Source organism: Bactrocera tryoni, chromosome 1 (genome assembly GCF_016617805.1).
Source record: "Bactrocera tryoni isolate S06 chromosome 1, CSIRO_BtryS06_freeze2, whole genome shotgun sequence".
NCBI lineage: Eukaryota > Metazoa > Arthropoda > Insecta > Diptera > Tephritidae > Bactrocera > Bactrocera tryoni.
In genome coordinates, this window is record NC_052499.1 from 28,502,794 (window position 1) to 28,527,933 (window position 25,140).

Genomic DNA, 25,140 nt, shown 5'->3' on the forward strand with positions numbered 1-25,140 from the left:
ATAAATTAGTATAAATTAACATGATTTATTAAATTTTAAAATAAATTAAAAATTAAAAACAATAAAGATGTGCTGAACTTCAATATCTTCGAAAATACTATGACATAATTTATACCACCCTAAGCCCAAAATACAGCATGTCATAATCCAATTTTGCTAATCGAATTGCAGTTATTTTCGACATGCGTTCAGATCTTAAGGCGGCAATGGCTCAAAATCACAAGAATAATTTTCAGCCTTCATAAACAAGAAAGTTGATTCGTTTGCGTGATCACTCAAATAACTTTAGTTCTCTGCTGATCTTCTTAATTTTATTATCCAGTGTTTTGTCTTCCGCTTCACAAATATAGTAATGCCTCGAAGTACACTCCTGTCCATAGTAATAATAAATGTGTTTTGTTGGATTGTAAGATAGACGCAAGCAACGCCCTTGACCCTCAATCTCCACGGTATTGTTTAGGATGGCTTCATTGAGGGAAGGGTCATCTTCATCCTTATTCTTTTTATCCTTGTCATCGCCATCCACATCGATTGTATTGCTCTCTGTATTATTTGCATGTGACATGGCAATGGATGTGAGATTCATGTTTGGATTGACCGGTTTCGCCGAATTAGACCAAATCCAAAGCAAACCGGGATTCAAACCACCCAACCAGTAGTCTCGCCCACGATGCTGCGGCTGATTGAGTAGGTGAGCCATGATTTCTTCATTCTCTGAACCACTTTCAAACTCCGCAAGGTGTGAATTCAGCGCCTTACACGCTGAGTTGGCGGTCTTCCAGTTCACCTGCTGGTTGCTATTGATGTAATAACAGTTATCACTGATACGTGTAAAATTTGTGGGGCACGGATCACGCACTGAAATTTCAAAAAATATTAGTTCCAAGTAAATTTACAAAACAGGGTGTTAGTCACCTTCTTTCTGATTATTTCCCGCCATCAAGTAGTAAATTAATTGTTCGGCTCGTCGTATGCGACTCTCCAAGTAATCCACGCGGTAAACGAGTTTCTCTATCGCGCCCAATAGGTATAGATCATTTTCTGTTACTGCCCGAAATGGTGGCTGCGCTCCGTTGTGTTGGACCGATTGTATGTGGTGCTGTTGTACGGGTACCGGTCGCACCGGCGGTGGTGGTTGTGTTGGTGGTGATTGAGACTGACTGCTGCCGCCTCCACCTAAGCCGAACAGTTGTTGGAAAAATCCTGGTTGTTGACGCTGTTGTTGTTCCTGTAGTTGTTGCTGTTGTATCATTTGATTTGTCATAGGACGAAATTGTGGATTCACTACATGAACTGGTGGTCGCATGTGTGGTTCCAACTCCACTGCTTCGCCGATTCGTTTTGTTATGTAAACATTTGGTCGTTTGTAGACCGAAGAGTGGTAAGAAAGTGGACCAGGTCCTCCGTTTGGCATATTTGGATTCATCATAGACATATCATTTTGGCTTGGAATGAATGGTAGATCTTTTGATGTCCGCGCACTTGGACTAGATTGGCTGTAAATGTTAAATAAAAAGAAAAAATGTTATTCAAGGAATGGGGAATTTTTATATTATTAATTTTGTGTAAAATAATATAACTTGGAAAATACAGTAGAGGATATCGTATGAAAATTGAGTCTGCATCCATTCGGAACACGTCGTCCGCCATTAAAGTCTGATTCCCATTATTAATGTATTGGGCTCGTAGCTTACGTGTAAAGGTCTATCATTTGTCAATTGTAGAATTTCCATTGTCCCAAGTGTCTCTTTTTATTCGTTAAGGGGGGAATTGTGCTCTTGAATTTTCTTCGAAGTTATAAATATCACACCGGGAGCAAGCACATTTATAGCATATCTCAGTTTTACGTTCTGACAAAAAAGCACCAGGAAATTGTAAATGAAATTAAAACTAATGGAGATAGAGTTCGTATGGGATTCTTCTTCTTTACTGACGTAGATACCACTTACGCGATTATAGCCGAGTTAACAACAGCGCTCCACACGTTTCTTCTTTTTGGAAGGTGGCGCCAATTGGAGATTCCAAGCGAAGCCAGGTCCGTCTCCACCTGGTCTTTCCAACGGAATGGAGGTCTTCCTCCTCCTATGCTTTCCCCGGGTATTGCGTCGAAAACTTTCAGAGCTGGAGTGTTTTCGTCCATCCGGACAACATGATCTAGCCAGCGTAGCCGCTGTCTCTTAATTTGCTGAACTATGCCAATGTCGTCCTATATCTCATACAGCTCATCGTTCCATCGAATGCGATATTCGCCGTGGCCAACGCGCAAAAGACCAGAAATCTTTCGCAGAACCTTTCTCTCGAGAATTCCTAAGGCCGACTCATCAGATGTTGTCATCGTTCAACCTCTGCACCATATAGCAGGACGGGAATAGTAAGTGGCATATAGAGTCTGATTTGTTAGTCGAGAGAGGACTTTCTCAATTGCTTACTCAGTCCGAAGTAGCAGCTGTTGGCAAGAGTTATTGTGCGTTGATTTCGAGTCTGACATTCTGGTTACTGTTAATACTGGTTCCAAGATAAACGAACTTATCTACGACTTCGAAGTTGCGAATGTCAACAGTTACGTGGAAGCCTAGTCGCGAGTGCGACGACTGTTTGCTTGATGACAGGAAATATTTCGTTTTCCCCTCGTTCACTAGCAGACCCATTTGCTTCGCTTCTTTATCCATTCTGGAGAAAGCAGAACTAACTGCGCGGTTGTGGAGGACAATAATATCAATATTATCGACATACGCCAGCAACTATACACTCTTTTAAAAGAGTCGCCTTGTCTGAAACCTCGTTTGGTATCGAACGGCTCGGAGAGGTTCTTCCCGATCCCGACGAAGCTTTTGGTGTTGCTCAACGTCAGTTTAGTCAAAAGCAGCTTTGAAATCGACGAAGAGCTGGTGTGTGTCGATTCTCTTTTCACGAGTCCTTTCCAAGATTTGGCGCATGGTGAATATCTGGGCGGTTGTTGATTTGCCGGGTCTAAAGCAACACTGATAAGGTCCAATCAGTTTGATGACGGTGGGCTTTAATCTTTCACACTATACGCTCAATAGAACCTTATACGCGATGTTGAGGAGGCTTGTCCCACGTTAGTTGGCGCAGATTGTGGGGTCTTCTTTTTTGTGGATTGGGCAGAGCACACTTAAATTCCAATCGTTGGGCATGCTTTCGTCCGACCATATTTTACAAAGAAGCTGATGCATACTTCTTATCAGTTCTTCGCCGCCGTGTTTGAATAGCTCGGCCGGCAATCTATCGGCCCCCGCCGCTTTGTTGTTCTTTAGACGGGTAATTGCTATTCGAACTTTTTCATGGTCGGGCAATGGAACCTCTGCTCCATCGTCATCGATGGAGAATCGGATTCGCCTTCTTCTGGCGTTATACTTTCACTGCCATTCAGCAGGCTGGAGAAGGGTTCCCTACATAATTTTAGTATGCTCTGGGCATCGGTCACTAGATCACCTTTGGGGGTTTTACAAGAGTATGCTCCGGTCTTGAAATCTTCTGTTAGTCGCCGTATCTTTTCGTAAAATTTTCGAGCATTACTCCTGTCGGCCAGCTTGTCAAACTCTTCATACTCACGCATTTCGGCCTCTTTCTTTTTCTGTCTGCAAATGCGTCTCGCTTCCCTCTTCAACTCTCGTTATCTATCCTATCCCGCACGTGTTGTAATCGATCGTAACGTTGTGAGGTAGGCAGTTTGTTTTCTCTCACGGCACTCCTCGTCGTTCCAGCTGATCTTTGGCATTTTCCGAAGGCCAATGGTTTCGGAAGCAGCTGTACGTAAGGAGCTTGAAATCCCGTCCCACAGTTCTCTTATAGCGATTTGTTAACGCGAGCTCTCATAGAGCAGGAATGCAAATCCAGTAGAAAATCGTTCGGCTGTCTGTTGTGATTGCAGCTTCTCGACGTCAAACTTTCCATGTGTTTGCTGACGTGCGTTTTTTGCTGCACAGAGGCAGGTGCAAATCTTGGCTGCTACAAGGTAGTGGTTCGAGTCGATGTTAGGACCTCGGAGAGAACGCACATCTAAAATACTGGAGACGTGCCTTCCGTCTATCAGAACATGATCCATTTGGGGATGTTTCATCGTGGAGGCTGAATTTACCGACCGTAGTGCCAACGATACCTTCTTTGCCCACCCTGGCGTTAAAGTCGGCAAACACGATTTTGATATCATGGCGGGTGCACTCCAAGCACTCATAGAAGGCATCTTTGGTCACATCGTCCTTCTCTTCCGTCGGGGCGTGGGCGCAAATCAGCGATATATTGAAGAACTTCGCTTTGATGCGGATTGTGACCAGACGTTCATCCACCGTGGTGAATGACAATACTCGGCAAACGGAGTCTCTCTCCCATCACAAACTCCACACCAAATTTGCGCTCCTGTAGTAAGTGCCACAAGGACCCACTCGCTTCAGTCCTTGTCCCGTCCATCAAATTTCTTGGATGGCAGAGATGTCCGTCTTTACTCTAACGGGGACATCAACCAGCTGGGCAGCGGCACCTTCCCAATTAAGCGGCCGGACATTCCAGATGCATGCCCTCAAATCGTAATCCTTAAGTCGTTTGCCATGAGCGTCATCAAATGGGGGCCTCTCATCCGAGGCTGGTTGTCATTTTTCATTGGGTGCGTTTTTTACGTGAATGGTCCCAAACACAGCGCACAACCGGAGGGGATGTTTCGCCTTCTCATTTTAACTCGCCTTCAAACGGATGTTCTTAGGCTACCCAGGATACTTGATCAAAGACCGGAAGTCGTTGCTGCTTGAGTAATACAAGTATATAAAAGAATCGTTTCTGCCCACTCCCAAGTGAATGGCAATCAGAGAACTTTCCTCACTTGCGTGCACTTCTACACATGACTCCATCCTCCTTTTTTCACACTTGCGCATGGAAAACTGCAGAAATATTCGTCAGCACACATCCATGATCCTGGATGCCTTCAACTGTCCATAAAATTTTAATTCATGGAGCAAACATAATAGAAAAGCTATCACTTTCAGTTGGGATGATATCAAAGGAGGTCTTAGAGGCGTGCACAAAAGTTTTAGTTACTTCTGGCAGCATCACACTCGAAAAAATTCTAGGACGACTACAATGGAAGACCTTTTGTACAAAATGTTGGCTTTTTCACACTTTCTTCATAATTAAAATATCGTCAAAATTTGCAAAAAGGAATATTAAATAATCGAAGGGGCGAAACTGTTACTTTCAGCTGAAAATGATCTTTCATGCAACTGTCGTTCCGATACTTCGGACATCGAATCATTTTTTGTATTGTCGTGAGGGTGATTATTTCAAAAAAATATATAATTTATATAAAAACCAAAAAATTAATTAGTTAAAAAAAATATTTCGAGGTTAATCGAATTTAACTATTCAAAGGAAAACACAGGACGGATATTATTCGATAGTTTTGAGGTTATTAAATAATCCGTGACAGATTGATCATTTCGTCCACTGTATGTCTGTAAGCAATCAAAGTTTAACATATAAATTTATTACAAATATCTTAACTTTTGAAACAGTTAGGATATAATATTTTGCATCGTGGATTTTTGCAAAGCATACAATTTCCGAAAAAAGTGGCATTATTTTTCTAATCCGAAAATTGGTTCATATATACAAATAATTAAAAGCTTTGAAACATGTTTCCTTATAAGACGTTGTGTCTATAGCGCAAAAACCACAATTTGTCAATATCATAATCAATTGTTTTCTGGTATTGTTTTGTTTTTATGATTTAAGGCAAAAATATTTTATGCAATGAAAATGCGTTCATGACAAAAATAAAAAACAATTAATTTTGACATTAGGGAAACAAACACTTCTTTCGTAAGAGGAAGCACGTTCCGTATCGACATAAGCTTCTGTAATTGAATCACGTTTGAAAAGTAAAATAAATCGAAATTCAAGCAAAAATGTTCATATTTAACAAAAAGCGTACATTCTAATAAAATACATATATTAAAATAATAACGATTATAATATATATGTATTTGTCAAAAAAAAAAGTTCTTATATTCTTATGCTTCATATTCTGGCCAACATTCGGCTTAATATTTAAATACTCCATTACCTCAAACATTTTAAACGCTTTTTTGTGATAAAACCATTGATATTTATTATGTGAGTTTAATCAATCCTGTTTGTGTTTTCGTTAACGTAATTTGGTTTCCATAAACTTGGTTTCCGTCTTTTTTCGTAGCATTGAGAATTTATTTTCTCTTTTCAAATCTTTTAAATATATGTATGTATGTAGTATCAATTTTCGAATTGAAAGAAATAGGGCAATATTTCTTCTTAATTTAGTCAATTATTAACAACTTGCCTACATACTACCACAGCGCATTGACTAAATTGAGTGGCTGATTAACTTGTTATAGATTTTTATTTTTCTTTTTAATTTTTTTATTAAAGATTACCTCAGTACATAATCTTCGAGGAATTCCGACCACACCAATGGCGAAGCATTGCCCAATGACACCCCGGTGCTTGCCAAACCGCTCAATGAATCATTCGAATACTTAATTGAAGGTGATATTTTCACATCAGTTGTGGTTGCATTACATAATGCCAAATTGACCAAGTTCACAACGACTACCACAACCAACCATTTAGCGATTGATTGTAAACGAAAGCGTTTAATATTCGTCACAATAGCACAATCATCATTCGTATGACTAGCCATGTTGGTGGATCTTAAGAATTCATTGTCACTCAGTCTTCGCACGCATTTAACTTTCGTTTTCATTTTGATGTTTATCGTTTATTTAGTTGAAAAAATCATTTACTTAATTTATTGACAAAAGCGGTTCAAATGAGACACTGTAAAATTGCATTGAAAATATGTTTTTTCGTATAATTTATTAGCTTCACTTATAAATCACGAATTTTTGTTAAATAAAGCACTCAATCAATTTTCGGCACCGCGGGCAGTTTAAAAGATCGGCGCGTCCGTTCGCCACTCGCTTAAAAGTTCAACTGAAATCTAATTTTCAAAAATAATTTGATTGTCTTCACTGCACGCAGAGATGTGAGCCACGAGCTACACCTTCATGCTTATGAAAATCCATTGGTCTTCAACTCCGGCAGTTAACTTAAAGAAGCACAATCATTGACATGCGCATACATACATATGTACATATTGACGTGGGTTTGTCCGGCGCTGTGAGCGCTCAGCCTCAGAGCTGGGCTTTAGCCACTAGCAGTTGACACTCATCAAGGTTTGTTCATGTTGCTGTTGTTGCTGGCCCACTCCTAAACTGTTTAAACTGCACGCATGCGCATTAAGACATCAGCCGAAAACTTTTAAACTTTCTCCATTTACTCATTGCTCACAAGACGCGCACAACGAACACTCAAAGTAAACTCGAATACATTTAAAATTATATTTACTTTGTACATACTTATGTACACATACAAGTATGTAGGCACGTCGTATCAACTCTTTTGTAGTCAGAGACGAATTCCAATTGATTAATAATATAAAATGTATTTGAATACAAAAAATCTGATCTTTATATCACTATTATTAAAAATTAGGAATAAACTTAGTCATCGGAGCCATAATGATCTTGATGAAGCTTCGCATTCAAAACTGTTGAAAATGAAGTTGAAGAAGCCAAGTCGTCAGAAAAGACCCACTTAACTAATGCGAACTGAAAATTTCAATTGTTTAAAAAATTAATATCAAATAGATGATAAAAGAACAAAACCAAGTTATCGATGGCAAATTTATTAACTAGATTTGGCTCTCTCTGAGTCCATTAGGACATAACATGAAGGCCGAGGCCTTTAATGAAACCATGGTTATGCAAATATCGAATTCAAAGCTTAGTTAATTGAAGAACAAACACGATTATTGCCATAAACCTTTTTGGGAAATACTGAGAGAGGTTATTCTTCAAATAAATATTGAATTAAGACTTATTCAAAAGTTTTATCGAGTGAGAGTGATTTCACCTCAAATAGGATATGGAAATGTACATATGTATGCTCTAACTAACTAATTAATCGGTTTGCCGACTTAGGCTAAATTGAGATCAATTTATTGTATAGTAAAACAATATTTGAATAGCCGAGTTAACAACAGCGCGTCAGTCGTTTCTTCTTTTCGCTACGTGGCGCCAATTGGAGATTCCAAGCGAAGCCAAGTCCTTCTCCACCAACGGAGTGGAGATCTTCCTCTTCCTCTGCTCGGCGGGTACTGCGTCGAATACTTTCAGAGCTGGAGTGTTTCGTCCATTCGGACGGCATGACCTAGCCAGCGTAGCCGCTGTATTTTAATTCGCTGAACTATGCCAATTCCATCGAATGCGATATTCGCCGTGGCCAACGCGCCAGGAACCATAAATCTTTGGCAGAACCTTTCTCTCGAAAACTCGTAACGTCAACTCATCAGATTTGTCATCGTCCATGCCTCTACACCATATAGCAGGACGGGAATAATGAGTGACTTAGAGAGTTTTTGGTTGTTCGTCAAGAAAGGACTTAACTTCTCAATTGCCTACTCAGTCCGAAGTAGCAGCTGTTGGCAAGAGTTATTCTGCGTTTGATTTCCAGGCTGACATTATTGGTGGTGTTGAATAATGTCAACTATTCATCATGGAATAATTGGTGGAAGAACTAAATAATTTAGCAGAATAAAGCAAACTTCCCAACCTCTTTGATGGAAATAAAAATGCAACTATTAATGAATTAGAGAAAAACTTAAACATGTTTAGTATGCACTCCGTTAAGATAGGGGTTAAGAGTTTCTACTCTTAAGTTAACTGACCGTGCGCTCAGGATTGTTTATCGCTGGAGATTGTCTCACCTCAGTCACACAATCAGTAGAAAGGGATCAAGTAAGAGATGGTATCACATGTGCTCTAACTACTAGTGTTTACGCAGTTGAAAACTGCTTTTGTTTCAAGGTAAGCCATTTGATGTCTAATAAAATCTTCACCTTCAGCAAATGCGAAGATAAGATGAAAAATTTTACCGGGTGCCAGTTATTAAATTGCTTGGAAAAAGGTAGAAATTTATTAATACTTCCTTCTAGACTCTTTCTCCTTTGTGAGCTCATGGCGTTTTTTATCATACCTTCGTACATCTAGGTGAACTAACGGTAACTGAAAATAGTTTTGTCGATACATGAGACTAAACTGTATGTTTCTAGCTTCACAAAGGACTGTTTTTAGCAGTCTCAAATATAGGGGTCATTTGACCTAATTTTCCAATTCATTCATGCCTACTCTGAACAATGGTTTTGCTGTTCGAAAGTTTGTTTCTTGTAAAAAAAAGTAATCTCTTCATTAATTTCAATAAATTTTTTAATCACAATCATTTTACTTTCATTAGGGGATTACTTTTCAAGTTCAAAGCAATTATTGAAATTCCATCTCAAAAGAAAAGAGAGCATATTCATATCGAATGCATTGGCATATGTAATATATTCATTAAAAGTTTGGTTTTTAATATCTAATATATGATAATTAAAATACCAAAGTAATCACATTATTTTAATGAAAAGAAAGTAATTCGTTTGCGAAGCAACATCATTAACTCATTAACATAATTGTGAGCACAAAACCACTTGGCAGCTTTGCTGTTGTATGACATAGTGAATGTATGACATATAACGGTAAATGCTTATACCAATCTTGAAGCTTTACCCATGACTAGGCATGAAACAGGAATGAGTTAATGGTAATGGATTGCGACATTTGCAAAAAATAATTAACATGTCACTAATGCCTTGTGGTCGCTGGAGCCAAGTCGGTTAACGTATAACCATGTCAAATACATGGTTGGTTTTTCAGGCGGTGTCCAGGTGCTCGTATATATGTAAGTGCATGCAAACATAATACATATGTATATGTATGTGACTTGAAATGATTGTCGCACAAAGTAGTGAAGTTTTTGGAAATGAGATTAAAATTTATGTTCCTCTTGTATGAAAAAGAGTAGATCATTTTGTTAGGCAAACGGCATAACTAATCAAAAGATTATACTCGATTTAGATCTACGTTTATATATTTTTGGTTATAATTATATCCTGATCGAATATATCAAAATAGAGAATAGGCAAAAAAAAGCAATGCTTCATTTCTTCAAGGAGTGTTAGTGTGGCGCGAAGTGCAAAGAACAACGAAGCGGAGATTTTTTCACAGTTCGTACTAAAACGTGACTTAGGGCCATTTTCTCATTGTCTGATTAGCAAGCAACTGTCAGTTAACTCTGATTAAAAAAAAAGTTATTTACCGAAAGAAGGAGTCTTGGTTAAGTTAACTGGAACTTAACTGACAGATGACTGCCAACCAGATATTATGGAAATGGTTCTTAATGGATATTTTCTGGACTCTGCACCGGACAAAGTAAACAATTCCTGAGTGACTTGATCAATTACCTATCGGCAATAGAACTTCTCGATGTGGATGCACGTTCAAATGAGTATCGACTAGTGGTACTGGATGATTGTAAAAAAAGTTGACCGGGGCAGCGGACAAAAGTATATGATTGACATATCGTACATAAATATTTTGGAATATTGAAAATATCACTCCCGATAATACAATAACTATTATATGAAATCGAATTTTGTCTAAATGACTTCCTCTTAAATGCCTATGTAAATAAACCGTGTTTTCCCAGCTCAAATGTAATAATCTGTTAAAATATATTGGAAACAGCAACAGTTAATTTTACTATTTCTTTTTTAGTTAATTTGCAAATCGACGCTCATCGTTCAATGTGTCAACGACCACTGTCGTTTAACGTTCGACAACATGGATGACATTTAAATTAATTTCTTTTACATATTTCGTTATTATAGCCAACAGAGAGAAGTGGTTTTTATTTATCGAGTCTCTTATTAAACTAACAATATATGCATACTTACATGTTTATTTTATACTTAATATTTTGTAACATATTTTGCATTTACACATATACGTACATACATACATACATACATGCATATAATTTCTTTACTTTTGTGTAAAATTTTTTAATTGTTATGTGCTACCTGCCGCTGAGACTACTTGGCTACCCGCTAGTGTAATTTATTCTGCTTTTTATTTTGATTTCATAATACAACCATCCCACTTTCCGTTTTGCTTTTACCATTTAATATCAACGTTTGTAGGTTTGTATGTATATGTGCTTGGTGGTTGGGTTTTTGCAAACCCCTTCACCTTGGCTATTGGTGTTATTGATAAATTTATGTATACGTTTTCGAATTAGTTGACACGAAATTTGATGTATCTTCATGGTGTCAACTACACTGGTTTACAGCGAAAAACTTTTGTGTTGACAATTGGTGTTTACATATAATTCGTGATCTCTAACAAATATACTTCAGCATTACTTTATCGAGCTCACCCTAGCAGGTACCACAAAGTCACTAATGATAAAAAATAAGAAATTTTGTAGTTATTTGCTTTTTAATGTGGTGTACGAGTATTTCATAGACTTAACGGTGCCTGTACACTATGAAAAAGGATACACAGAACCTTTAAAAACTTACTAAATTTCCGTATCTGAATTCTTATTAATGAAATTGTAAAAAAAAATTATTAAATCAGATATTCTAGTAAACTATTTCATATATTTACATCGTCGGCTAAAAGGCCTATGACCCACCAATGACAGAATGTTTTTTTTGAACGAAAATATGGAATTTTTTTAACAAATATTCTCACTTCATGTTTCGTTGTAATGACTCTCCAACATTTTGATACCGATTCGATGGTATGAAGCTTTGAGGCTTTCAATATACAAGGTAAGCAGGGCTTTTTGAATCTAGTGCCCCCTGGTGGCGCTGGTGCGTTAGAATCTGCTAACTTTATCGATTGTCCTGTGAGAATTTCATGACATTTCATGGTTTGGAAGTGAAGGTATTGCGTTTTAAGTGTCAGTATGTTGGTGTTATCGGTGCGAAAATGAGCTTCGAACAAAGAGCCAACATTAAATTTTGTTTTAAAATTGGTAAAACTTTTACCGAGGCTGTTTGTCATTTTTCATTGGGGTAGGCTTTTTACGTGGCGGGTCCCAAACCCAGCGCACAACCCTATGCAGGGGATGTTTCGCCTTCTCACTTTAGCTCGCCTTCGAACGGATGTTCTTAGGCTACCCAGAGGATACTTGGTCAAATACCGGAAGTAGTGAGCTGCTTGAGTCATGTGTAAAAGAATCGTTTCTGGCCACTCCCAAGTGAATGGCGATCAGAGAACTTTCCTCACTTGCGTGAACTTCTACACATGACTCCATCCTCCCGAAAGTGCAAAAGAACAACTGGTACGACAAGGAGTGCCGCGTCGCAGCGGAGAGAAAACAGGCTGCCTACCTCGCAACGTTACGATCGACCACAACACGTGCAGGATGGGATAGATACCGAGAGTTGAAGAGGGAAGCGAGACGCATTTGCAGACAGAAAAAGAAAGAAGCCGAAATGCGTGAGTATGAAGAGCTTGATAAGCTGGCCGACAGGGGTAATGCTCGAAAATTCTACGAAAAAATGCGGCGGCTTACAGAAGGTTTCAAGACCGGAGCATACTCTTGTAGAACCCCCAAATGTGATCTAGTCACCGATGCCCAGAGCATACTTAAATTATGGAGGGAACACTTCTCCAGCCTGCTAAATGGCAGTGAATGCACAACGCCAGGAGAAGGCGAACCCGATTCCCCAATCGACGACGATGGAGCCGACGTTCCATTGCCCGATCATGAAGAAGTTCGAATAGCAATTACCCGCCTGCAGAACAACAAAGCGGCAGGGGCCGACGGACTACCGGCCGAGCTATTCAAACACGGCGGCGAAGAACTAATAGGGAGCATGCATCAGCTTCTTTGTAAAATATGGTCGGACGAGAGCATGCCCAACGATTGGAATTTAAGTGTGCTATGCCCAATCCATAAAAAGGAGACCCACAATCTGCGCCAACTACCGTGGGATTAGCCTCCTCAAGCATCGCATATAAGGTTCTATCGAGCGTATTGTGTGAAAGATTAAAAGCCCACCGTCAACAAACCTGATTGGACCTTGTCAGTGTGGCTTCAGACCTGGAAAATCAACAACCGACCAGATATTCACCATGCGCCAAATCTTGGAAAAGACCCGTGAAAGGAGAATCGACACACACCACCTCTTCGTCGATTTCAAAGCTGCTTTCGACAGCACGAAAAGGAGCTGCCTTTATGCCGCGATGTCTGAATTTGGTATCCCAGCAAAACTAATACGGCTGTGTAAACTGACGTTGAGCAACACGAAAAGCTCCGTAAGGATCGGGAAGGACCTCTCCGAGCCGTTCGATACCAAACGAGGTTTCAGACAAGGCGACTCCCTATCGTGCGACTTCTTCAACCTGCTCCTGGAGAAAATAGTTCGAGCTGCAGAACTAAACAGAGAAGGTACCATCTTCTATAAGAGTGTACAGCTGCTGGCGTATGCCGACGATATTGATATCAAGGGCCTCGACACCCGCGCCGTTAGTTCTGCTTTCTCCAGGCTGGACAAGGAAGCACAGAAAATGGGTCTGACAGTGAACGAGGGCAAGACGAAATATCTCCTGTCATCAAAGAAACAGTCGTCGCACTCGCGACTTGGCACTCACGTCACTGTTGACAGTCATAAATTTGAAGTTGTAGATAATTTCGTCTATTTAGGAACCAGTATTAACACCACCAACAATGTCAGCCTGGAAATCCAACGCAGGATAACTCTTGCCAACAGGTGCTACTTCGGACTGAGTAGGCAATTGAAAAGTAAAGTCCTCTCTCGACGAACAAACGCCAAACTCTATAAGTCGCTCATAATTCCCGTCCTGCTATATGGTGCAGAGGCTTGGACGATGTCAACAACTGATGAGTCGACGTTGTGAGTTTTCGAGAGAAAAGTTCTGGGAAAGATTTATGTTCCTTTGCGCGTTGGCCACGGCGAATATCGCATTCGATGGAACGATGAGCTGTACGAGATATACGACGACATTGACATAGTTCAGCGAATTAAAAGGCAGCGGCTACGCTGGCTAGGTCATGTTGTCCGAATGGACGAAAACACTCTAGCTCCAGAGGAAGAGGAAGACCTCCACTCCGTTGGAAGGACCAAGTGGAGAAGGACCTGGCTACGCTTGGAATACCCAATTGGCGCCACGTAGCGAAAAGGAGAAACGACTAGTGCTGTTGTTAACTCGGCTATAATCGCGTAAGCGGTGTCTACGCCAATTAAGAAGAAGAAGAAAACTTTTACCGAAACGTTTCAATTGATGAAACAAGTTTATGGCGATGATTGCCTATCCAGTAGCAGAGTGTCCGAGTGGTTTTAACGTTTTCAAAGTGGTCGTGAGGACATAAATGACGATCAATATGTGGGCCAATCAAAATCCGTGATCACTGGAAATCATCATTGAATTGGTCGACGCTTGTGACCAATTATTTGACCAAAAATCACTTTTTAACCATTAACAACTCCCCGCATTCACCTGATATGGCACCGTGCGACTTCTTCCTTTTGGGAAAAATGCATTTGCACATGAAAGGAAAGCGTTATGCAGACGTAGAGGCCATTCAAAAGGCTTGCACCGGCATACTGACCGCCATACCGGCCAACGAGCAAAAACTCTCGTTCGGCATGCTTTTGGACCGTGCAAAAAGCTGTATTGAAGCATAAGGAGACTATTTTGAATAAAATAAATTGATTTTAGCGAAAAAACCATTTGTTCTGTTTTTTTTTAAAGCCCTGTTTACTTTGGAACACACCTTGTAGGCGTTTGTTTCCAGCTTGACCTCCATGTTTGAGGGAAATGACTTTCCACTTAGTTGTCTCCACTCCACACTCTAAATGTGGATGGGAAACAAATGTCTGCGTATCACTTAATACTTGACTAGTCTTATGATAATACATATATATGTATATATATATACATATGTATGTATATATACATATATTAACGTATGTATGCAGTATATGTTAAATTAACCACTCAACATTGAGTGAATCATAATTTAACTTTTTATACAATGTGGGCTTTTCCCAAAATTCCTCTCACAAATTGTTTACGGTCACCTTTTAAATCTTTTTTCGACTAATTGGTGACGAGTTGAAGGTGCTGAGAAAAACAAAAACGAACTCGCGTCCGTAAAACTATATGACAATAACCGCATAACGACTAGTTTCCAACAGTTAAGTGACCGCTAAATTAAATTTTTCTTTTATTTATATTAGTGATTTTCGGTTAACCACTGCTCTGTTTCCGTCACTATATAGTTCTCCTACCAATTTATTGATCTAATCAAAAATCGAATTTTGGCAAGCCAAAAATGGCGAAAAATTTGGATTTTTTGGAAATTTTATAGGCTGGAATTACTGCAGCTGTGTAATACCCTTTATTTGGCGCCACCCAAGATCTCGTATAGCTCAAAAATATTAAAAAAAAAATTTCTTAAATAATGTAACTGTGTATTCTATGTATCAATATACAGTTATAATTTTATGATGAAGTAGTTTTATGAGGTTGCCATAAATTTGCTAAATCAGTTAAGATCACTCCCAGCCACTGCGCTAGGTTCGCCGAAGGTGTGTGTACTGAATTATTTCAAGTAACAAGAAGATTCACCTTTGCCTTCAGCCTCAATACAGCTCTGGCAAAAAGGGTCCAATACCGTATGTGAACCTATTAGACAGTTTCCAGTCAGAACACCTAGAATTGCGCTTAGATTGACTTTGATAAGAGCAAATAGTTTGGGCCAGAAAGATCTCGCAGTCGCACAAGTTCTTGAGAGGATATCGGAAAACTGCCTAGCCTGCGCTTACGTTGGGACAGTCGAGCTAAAAGAGGGTATAGCTACTCGGCTATCACAGTGAATGCTAACTTCTCTGAAAGAAGCTGCACTTCGAAACAGTACATCTACGTACAATGTATGTATATGATGGCAGCCACTTCCGCTTGAAAGACGAGCAGTGGTCTGATAGCCTAGTTCGGAATTATGTCTAGTTCACTTCTATCTGCCCACTTGGTGACCAGATTTAGGTGAGATGGTAAACGTTGTTAGGAATTTTCAGAACTGAAAAGTTTATTAGTCGATTACTTGAAATTTTCACAGGATCTTCTTAGATACTTTTGTCAGGTAATGATCGAAGGAATAAAGTTTCTGATAAAAATTTCGATTTTTTAAGTCACTTTAAAGCGTGAATTTTCGTGCAAAAAAAAATTTTTTTGTGTTGGAAAGCCGCCATTTTGTCCAAAATCAAAATTTTGACTATTTCATCGATCATTGCCTGTATTTATGTATCTTAAAAGTCAAATTTGCATTGAAAACAAATTCTCCAACCAGGCATGGAATCACACGAATGCACCAAAAATAGAGATTTTCAACTCTTTGTGTATGTTTTAAATGTTTTTTGTTGTTTTTGGCTTTTTATTAATAAATATATTTTATATTAAATTTATCATTTGCTCTCCCAGTGTAATATTGCTGATCAAAGTCGAACAATATTCTCTTCTCTCTACATATGTGTATGTGTATGCTTTTTAAGTGTTATGTAAATAAGCGAGTAACAAAAAACTAGATAAACTTTAATTGAACCGAAATGTGAAACTAAATTTTGCATTAAAAGTTGTGATAAGACAGTTGATATTGTTGGTTTTGTTGTTGTTGTAGCTATTTTATAATCAAAACTTGATTTAATTGATATATCTATTTGCTCGAAACGACACTCCAAATGTGTGTTTGTGTGGGTTTTTATATATTTTTTCGTTAAATTAGGAAATTTGTAAAAAGTGTTTTGTTTTTTTTTTGGTTTTTGTTTAATTTATTTAAGAAAATATGATTTCAAAGCGCGTATGCTCCATTTACTTTTGTATTGCATTGTTGCATTTTTTGTTTACTAGAAAAATGAAAAAGCAATTAAAGGTGTTGTTGTTGCTGTTGTTGTCGTTAATAATTTTTTTTATAAATTTTAGTTTTTCTTCATTATGTTGTTGGTGTTTTTAACATTTATACAATTATATTAAATTTACAGGTTACAATTTGTTGTTGTGATTGTTGTTGCACATGGATGTTTGACTCCAAAAGCGAAAACCCTACAAGCGAACTTTTTCCTTAGAAAAGCATTGTCGTCTTCACTTAATGAACACTTTAATAACCAGCCAATTCGGCGAATGTGGAGTCCATCTCGTCGGCGAGCGACTTGTATCTGTCCTTGTTGACGCCCAATTCGTCTAAATAAATAGAAGGGGAGATGAAATTAATACAAAATTAATTAAGTATTTATTATTGTTTTTGTACAAATAAATACACTGTGCAGAGTTGTAAAGCAAATAAAAACGAAATATAAATGCAAGCAAAAGTGTGCTGAAGAAACGCAACAAATTTTAAACACAATCGGAATTTTATACAATAAAATGGGCCTAGTGGAAACAAATGTCTAACTCGCAATAAAAATTTTAATACTGGTTTTTCTTCTGTTTTTGACGGCATCATAATGGGAAACATAAAGAAATGACTCCTGATTAATCTTCACTACAACTGAGAGAACTATTTGTCTTCTTATACCACATACATTCACATTATTCTCGAAAATACCTATTTTCGAGCAAAAATCACAAAAATACTTAATTTCACAATCTCCAAGAACTTCATTTCATATTAGTTTTTTTCAGTTATTTGATGCCAATATTATGAGCACAATGCAACGAAAATTCCAGTCGCTTACTCGAAAATGAATCAAAAATGTTTGCATTATCCGCCATTTAAGAAAAATGACAGATCTAAATCTCAGAAAATAAAACAACTTGCGGGTGTTAATTTTCATTAATGAAACTTCTTTATACACAATTCTATTTTCTCATTTTATAAAACTAAAATTAAAATATATTAGTAATCTAACGCGGAAATGTTAGACCATTCTGAAGTGATCTGAGAGGTACGCTATAAAAATAACTTCCTAAGCTTCAAAATTCAAGAACTCTTCTCCAATCTGTTTGATGCCAATTATATGTGTCAAAAGTGAACTGAAAACTTTCAATAAAACTTATTTTCATTTACCACATGAAATCAATTATTTTCAAATACAAAAGATGGCGAAAACATGAAACCTAAAGTACCTCATGATGGTAAGTATGTATATATATGTATGTATATTAAACATGGTGCATAATGTACGGTTTTCATGATATCAAATCCAATGACGGCCATAGTCAACTCAATAAAAGAAAGTTTGACCTTTCACTCTTGCAGCAATTTTTGACAACGATTTTCCACAGAAATTGACAACCTAATGAGAAAGATGCATTTTCTGCTTGTCAATCAAACTGTTGTGAAATTTCACCGCAATGAAACAGATTGTTGTCAATTTATCTGACGTTTTGGTCATTGAATCTGACATAATAGAAACCACATATAAATCAGTACAAACATGTGATCTCGATTGACTACAAAACTCAACATAAAAAATATACATACGGGTGTAAACAATTAAAAATTATGCATTCAACTTATCATATCACCTTTTATACATTATTTTACAGAATAGAGCATCACTAGAACGGCACTCTCGCATTTATTTTTGCTGTTGTTATGTACACAGTAATTAAGATTTTTACTCAGCAGTTGTTGGTTAGCGGATATTAAAAGCGCAGCTGACGAACGTGGCATTACCAAAAAAAAAATAAATGACTAGTGGCGTGGGCGAATATTTACAGTGTATTTGGAGTGAGTGAGGAAGTGGCAGTTTTTGTCTTTATCTTTTGATTAAAAGGTAAAAGTAACATGGTGAATGGGCCGAAAATTGTTTCTGTGATGATTTGTAAATGTGTGGTAACATATTTTTTGCAGTGTATGTTTGAAGGTGGCCAAAAGCCACAGATTTAGTGGCATCAATGTTTGTCTGTTTGTGTAATTCGGAAAAGTACATACTTTTATGTCGGAAATTGCGTTTGGTTTTTTGGTTAGGCAAACATTTCGAAAACTACAATTGAAGTTGTTTGTATATTTGAATGTAGTCGTTTTTTTTTAACTGAATGATATACGAAAAAATATATTTTTGTGATATTTGATATTTAATATCCGGTAAGTTCGGCAAATGTTGAATCCAAATCATCGCAGATTGCTTTGTATTTTTCTTTCTCATGGAAGAGACGGTCTGCAAAAAGCATTTTAATTTTTTACACATATTAAATACGAAGCATTAATGGCAGTTTACAGTATGAACAACGAAAAAGTCAAAAATCAAAAATATTGTAAAACAATTAAAAATAACTTAATTAGAAAAAAATATTAATATAAAATATAAAAAATAAAAAAAATATTCAAATTTTATATAGAACACTGCACCAGCGCGGTGTTCAATATATACAAAATAGTGTCACCAACTTTTCATAAATTCATATATACAAAAATTTATATTTGAAGGTTAAGCAATTTTTGCAAAAAGTGTATAACCAACAAACTTGTCAGTTAATTAGTTGAAGCTAAGCAATTCGTTAAGCTATTCAATATTTCTTGAATATAAAAAAGCCCAAAGCATTTTCAAAAAAACCCTTTACTTTCTTTCAAAAAAGGCATTATATATCTATATATGTATGTATATTGTACAAATTGTAGCGAAACATACCTTCTAGCCTGTCGACCTCCTTCTGCAGACGCTTCACTTGCTTCTCAGCATGTTCGGCGCGCTGTTCGGCTTCCTTCAATTTCACAGACAGAGTCTTCATCTCGCGTTTGAACTCCTCAACGCGTTGGTTGGCCTTCTCCTCGGACACTTCCAAGGATTTCAACGAGTTACCGACGACCTATATCATAAAGAAGACAAAAAAGAGATTCAGTTGGTTAATATATGTATGTATGTATATGCCTAGCATATTCTATTAATTGTTATTACCTTCAATTCTTCCTCAAGTTCCATGATTTTGGCTTCACCGGACCTGACACGATCTTCAGCCACTTCCAGCTCATCTTCAACGAAGGCCAGCTTACGTGATACTTCATCGGATTTGGTATCAGCATCTTCAGCCAACATACGGGCTTCCTTCAATTGGTTGGTCAATTGATCCATACGTTCCTCATCCTGCTGTGAACGGTTCTCCAATACTTTGCACATACTATGAGTATGTAATTTTATTTTTTATTAGAAAATATAGTTTCACGTCGTTACTTGTATTGCTTTAACTAACCGGTTGTTCTCGTCAGCGGCTTGTGTGGCTTCCAGCAATTTTTGTTGGGCGCTGGTGGAGCGTTCTTCAGATTTTTCCAAATCTTCTTCAATCTGTTGCACTTTACGATTCAAAGTGGCTACCTCAGATTCGGTGGTGGTCAATTGTTTCTCCTTCTCTTCCAATTCGCGGTTGGCCTTGTCCAATTGTTCCTTGGATGTTACCAAATCAACATCGACTTGTACCAATTTCTTCTCCAAATCGCGCAATTCTTCTTGCAATTTGTCGGCGCGGGCATTGGCATCCTTAGCTTGAGATTCACAGGTATCGGCCTTATCAATGGCGTTATCCTTCTCAAGCTTCATCGCCTGCATCTTCTTCTTGATGGCGTCCATGGTGACTGTGTTTTTTTGTTTTACTTAAGAGGAGGGAAAAAATAAATGAAGAATAACACTGCAAATATACAAAAAGAAACGACTGATTAGTTCATGCGATTTCAAATATATATTTTATTTAATGAAACAACGCTTGTTCGTTGCACGATTTTTAAGATATGGCTAACTGTATATATATTAATTCTTATGCTTTTTATTAGTACCCAGCCTAAATATTTAATATAAAAGAACTTATAAATCAAAACACAAAAATATTTTCATTATTTATTTTGACTCAACTTGTCATAATGCCTATGGTAGAGTTTAAACTCAGAAGATCATTACTTTGATCAACATTGGTAAAATTTAAGGATTCACAACACATATAAGATAAAAGGAACGAAGCACCAGAAATGGGCGACTGACCAAATATGCTTTTTAATAAATCGAGAATATAATTATGATTTTTTTATATTAATATCGGTATATAGGAGAAAAATGTAAATATTACTTATTCCTCCAAGGTAGCTAACTCGTAAGGTCATCTATCTAAATCAAGTAAAACACCAAAACTTTAAAAGAAAGCTTTTATAATTTATCAGTAACAGGAATTTAATTATTGTTTATTAGTTTTCCCATAATTTGATATCAATTCAAATCAAAATAAATAATTCTTAAAAAGTTTCTAAACGCTCCAACATATATAGTATGTGTGCATGTAGTTTCTACTTATTCTTTCGCTACTCTCTAAACATCCGTTATTCATCATTTAAATTAAAGTAGCAACACTTGTAAGAACCGAAGTATTTTTGCAGCTGCTTAGCGTACAAATATATTAATGTATCTGTCTTATTTATTAATTATATCTTAAGCAAACATATATAGATTTATGCTAAATATGCTAAACTATATATCGTATGAAATTTCTGGCCTCACGATAACACCCACATAATGTCTTGCGATCAAACGACTCAGCGGGCGTAAACTTTCGAACGCATTTTCTTTCGGGCAAAGAAATTGGATTTTAAAAATAAACTTTTATGGAAACACTATAGGTATGTGTGAATTTGTTGTTGTAATTAGCGCGTGGGCGGTTGGAAAATTTTGTTTTTATAGCATTAACTTGCTGTTTGTTTATGCGAATGCGCTTGAAATTCTAGAATGTGGATTTTTCAGTACTACTTTTCGCGTCACGAACATATTTCTGGAAGACTATCGTTTTTATATTTTTTTTGGTGCAGTTGTTTGTTTGATCGTCAGGGTTTTTGTATTTCTGTGTTCAAATGAGCAAAAAAAATTGTATCGGTGCATAATTATTATTCTTTTACAGAGGTCTTGTTTAGCTATATGTAGATATATATGTATATATTATATAAAATTCATATAAAAAAACTATATAATTTATTTGGAATTATGCAAACATTTATGACCAAAATTAATTTGCAACAAAAATTAGTATTTCATTGTTTAATCAAGTCAATCGCAATTTAAATTTGCTTTTATAACGGTAAATGCTCTGAACTATTGCTTTCAGCAGATATAATAGTATCTTAAGGTAAAAATAGCTTAAATTGAGTTCAGCTGTGGTAGTTGTTTTGATATTTAGCTAATATATGGACATATAATTCAAATATATTTTTTAATACTTTAAAGCGCTATTCTGAGGAGTGACTTAAGTCTAAACACAAGATCGAGTCTCGAATAAGTTGCTCTCAATAAAATAAAATTTTCCAAAGAAACTTAAGACGACTTAAGCCAGTTTTCATGTTTTATTCACATAAATACATATGTCTAATGTATGAAAATCCGGTATCTTATTAATATCGCCTCTAAGGAACTCAAGCAAAGTAGGAAATTAGTTATCTAAACTTTTCTCACTTTTCATTCATTGCCAAGTTTAAGTTTAATAAACTTCAGTACCTGCTCAAAGCTTTTTTGAAGAGCAACATTTATGATGATTTTTATTGCATTTCAAAAAATATAAGTATTTTGCTGCTGTTCCCGTTGTGTACCACTAACAATGATCTCATTTATCGTCTGTCTATTTTTAAGATCCGAATTTTTTTATATATAGTATATATGTGCATATGTAGATACAAGATTTTAAAATAAAAATTTGAAATGCTTTGTGGGCGTAAAAAAGATACGAAGAAATTGCATACTTTCAATCGTAAAACGACGAAAGGTGACGTGACGAACGTACGGCCGACAGACTCAAGGATAAATGCCGAAACAGTGGTATGTGAAAGCTGCAAAAGCTTTGAAGAGGTGATCAGCTACCAACTTCTTTATCGGAAAAACATACCAGCTCTCTCAGCGATGAAGCGCTATGCACAGCTATGCATACATAAGTTTTGGTGTAGAAAAAATAAATATTTTCATGTAGGTGGTAATATGTATCAATGTCTGTCGATGTATAAGTGATGCTTGAGCTTAAAAATAAATGTTTTTGACAATTCGAACACAAATTGTATATAATATATTTGTATAATATGAAGAAATGCCAAAAAATAACGGTATGCAGGTGTTTTGCGACATCATTAGCCCACGCAAAAATGCCTAAAAGCCCAAATGTATATGTGTGAGTGTATATGTATGTATTTATGGGTGTATGGGGGTTTGTCTGCTTTTCTCACTTAACGGTAGTTATATATATATATGCGTGTACGGATTGTGTGTACGTGTGTGTGTTTGTGCAGAAACTTTTCAAAATACCGATTTTACAACTTTTATAGCAATTTTCAAAATACTCACACATACATATATATGTATACGTATGTTTGTATGTATATATGTGTGCATGAAATAAAATTTTATAAAATTACTACAACATAGCGAATACTTGTGCTTGTATGTGTATAAGTTGGGCACATAGGCCAAGCGATTCGGTTACAAAATTCCTTATAAGCGCATTTTCAACAGCATCCAAATAAAATGCGTATATTTTTGTTATGAAAAACTGAACTTCTTCGCAACCGCAGCGCGTTGCATAATGAATGTTTGAAATATCTTTAGGTTACTGCATAACTTTCGGGTATTTCTGCAGGTATGTAAGTTAGCAAATAGACTTGTTTCGCCTGAAAGGAATTGAAATTAATTATAGATTGTCATGACTAGTGCTCAGCTGCTGTATTTATGTATATAAATAAGTTTGCACTTCATAATTTTCATTTCTACACCAGCACACACACACATACGCGCTTAGAACTTTTCAATTTTAACTTTTTTAGGCTTTGAGCCAAAAATATTTTCAGTCACTAATATAATTTGAACTACAAGTGCTGGAGGTACCACTGATATTATGTCAGTTTTAAATAACTTCAGTTTTTTTTTTAATTATTTTATAATATTTTAAATATATCTCGTAAGCATAATTTTTTAATATTTTTCTTAATTGCTGCATTTTTGAAAATATATATATTTTTTTTTAATAAATCCTTAAAAACGCTCGCAGCACCACTAACCAACCTTAGCGTTCCAAACACACTATACGCTGTCAAAACCCCGAGAACACTGATGCAAGACGAACTTTCCCAAAGCAGAAAGCCCCCAAACGTTTACCGACTGGGCGGCTGTATGGCTAAATTGAACGAGAAAACACACATACTATCGCAATAAATGAGGAATCTACATTTTAAGAAGACTACTTGCACTTATACATACAAACATGCATATGTATATATGTTGATGTATATGTGTACATATTGCGGTCTTCAGTGTATTTGTCTGTTCCACACAGCTTTCAACACAACTCATTTTAAAATTTCCCCACTTTTCTGAAAACCCTTTAAAATACAATTTCGAAATGAAGAAGTGTAGCGCTCTCTAGTAGCTAAGTGCGTACTCAATGCGTTCTCGCTTTGTAGAATGCAAAACAAATTCAAAAATGTCCCGTTACATTTTGAAAATTACCTCAGTCATACAGCAAAAAATTTCCTTGCCAGATCGGAAATGCTTGTATGACTGCGCACGCATAGACACCTGTATGTAGGTTTCCATTGCATATACATATATACATACGTAGGTACATACGTACATGTACGCTTTTAAAACTTCACATAAATATTTCCCGACATGTACATATGATACTTAGTATATGATCGGGTCCATAGCGTAGCCTCACACGATGCTCGCCTTTGCCATCAACTCTTTAGGATCTCAAGTGTGTATATGCTATGTATGTATGTATGTACGAATGTGTGCGATCTCTTCCATTAGACACAAATTCATACAGTAATTGAAAGACACTCATATACATATGTAATACATATGCATATCTCTATGTATGTATTAAGATGGCCAAATGTTAGTGTATGCTTGGAAAGATGAAAATTGCCACACTGAATTTTCCATACAAGCAGAACTCGCTTAGTCCGTTGATACTATGTTTTAGCAGCTCTATAAGATGTACATGATGCAAAAGAAAAAATATACAAAATATTTAGGAATGTAGGAACATTTGTTTTATGTACATAAAGTTAGCGCATAAAAACTATGATATGTACTTTGATGGCATTTCGTGTCAAAATAATTGGAAAAATTATTCAAAAATCGAATATTTCCTTGAAAGTGGGTCAAGTGCCGTTAAAGCAAAAAACTCATAAAAAGCCTTAATTAATTTAGTTCCTATGAATTGC

At 36.7% G+C, this 25,140-nt stretch overlaps 2 protein-coding genes across 3 annotated transcripts; both read right to left on the minus strand.

Annotated features, from left to right (window-relative positions):
- Nucleotides 1–193: 193 nt before the first annotated feature.
- LOC120766663 lies at nucleotides 194–6,748 on the minus strand. The gene is made up of 3 exons (XM_040092297.1): nucleotides 6,420–6,748; nucleotides 916–1,496; nucleotides 194–858 (listed from the first exon to the last, which is right to left on the minus strand). The coding sequence occupies exons 1-3, from the start codon at nucleotides 6,746–6,748 to the stop codon at nucleotides 272–274; spliced, it is 1,497 nt and encodes a 498-aa protein (XP_039948231.1). The 3' UTR covers nucleotides 194–271.
- A 10,202-nt stretch (nucleotides 6,749–16,950) lies between these two features.
- Nucleotides 16,951–24,045, minus strand: LOC120780156 (tropomyosin-2). 2 transcript variants are annotated; one of them, XM_040112438.1, is made up of 5 exons: nucleotides 23,972–24,045; nucleotides 20,151–20,582; nucleotides 19,859–20,078; nucleotides 19,592–19,769; nucleotides 16,951–17,198 (listed from the first exon to the last, which is right to left on the minus strand). In XM_040112438.1, exons 2-5 carry the CDS (start codon nucleotides 20,522–20,524, stop codon nucleotides 17,116–17,118), a joined length of 855 nt encoding a protein of 284 aa, XP_039968372.1. In that variant the 5' UTR covers nucleotides 20,525–20,582; nucleotides 23,972–24,045; the 3' UTR covers nucleotides 16,951–17,115. The 2 variants fall into 2 exon arrangements, with proteins under 2 accessions (XP_039968372.1, XP_039968378.1); XM_040112444.1 differs by lacking the exon at nucleotides 16,951–17,198 and adding an exon at nucleotides 18,979–19,120.
- Nucleotides 24,046–25,140: the final 1,095 nt, after the last annotated feature.

Coding starts and splice junctions, on each gene's coding strand:
- LOC120766663 (XM_040092297.1), bottom strand. CDS start 6,748: ATGAAAACGAAAGTTAAATGCGTGCGAAGACTGAGTGACAATGAATTC. Junction 1,497..6,419: donor CTCGAAGATTATGTACTGAG/GTAATCTTTAAT, acceptor TAACATTTACAG/CCAATCTAGTCCAAGTGCGC. Junction 859..915: donor GGGAAATAATCAGAAAGAAG/GTGACTAACACC, acceptor TTGAAATTTCAG/TGCGTGATCCGTGCCCCACA.
- LOC120780156 (XM_040112438.1), bottom strand. CDS start 20,524: ATGGACGCCATCAAGAAGAAGATGCAGGCGATGAAGCTTGAGAAGGAT. Junction 19,770..19,858: donor AACTTGAGGAAGAATTGAAG/GTAATAACAATT, acceptor TTTATGATATAG/GTCGTCGGTAACTCGTTGAA. Junction 17,199..19,591: donor GGAGGTCGACAGGCTAGAAG/GTATGTTTCGCT, acceptor CTATTTATTTAG/ACGAATTGGGCGTCAACAAG.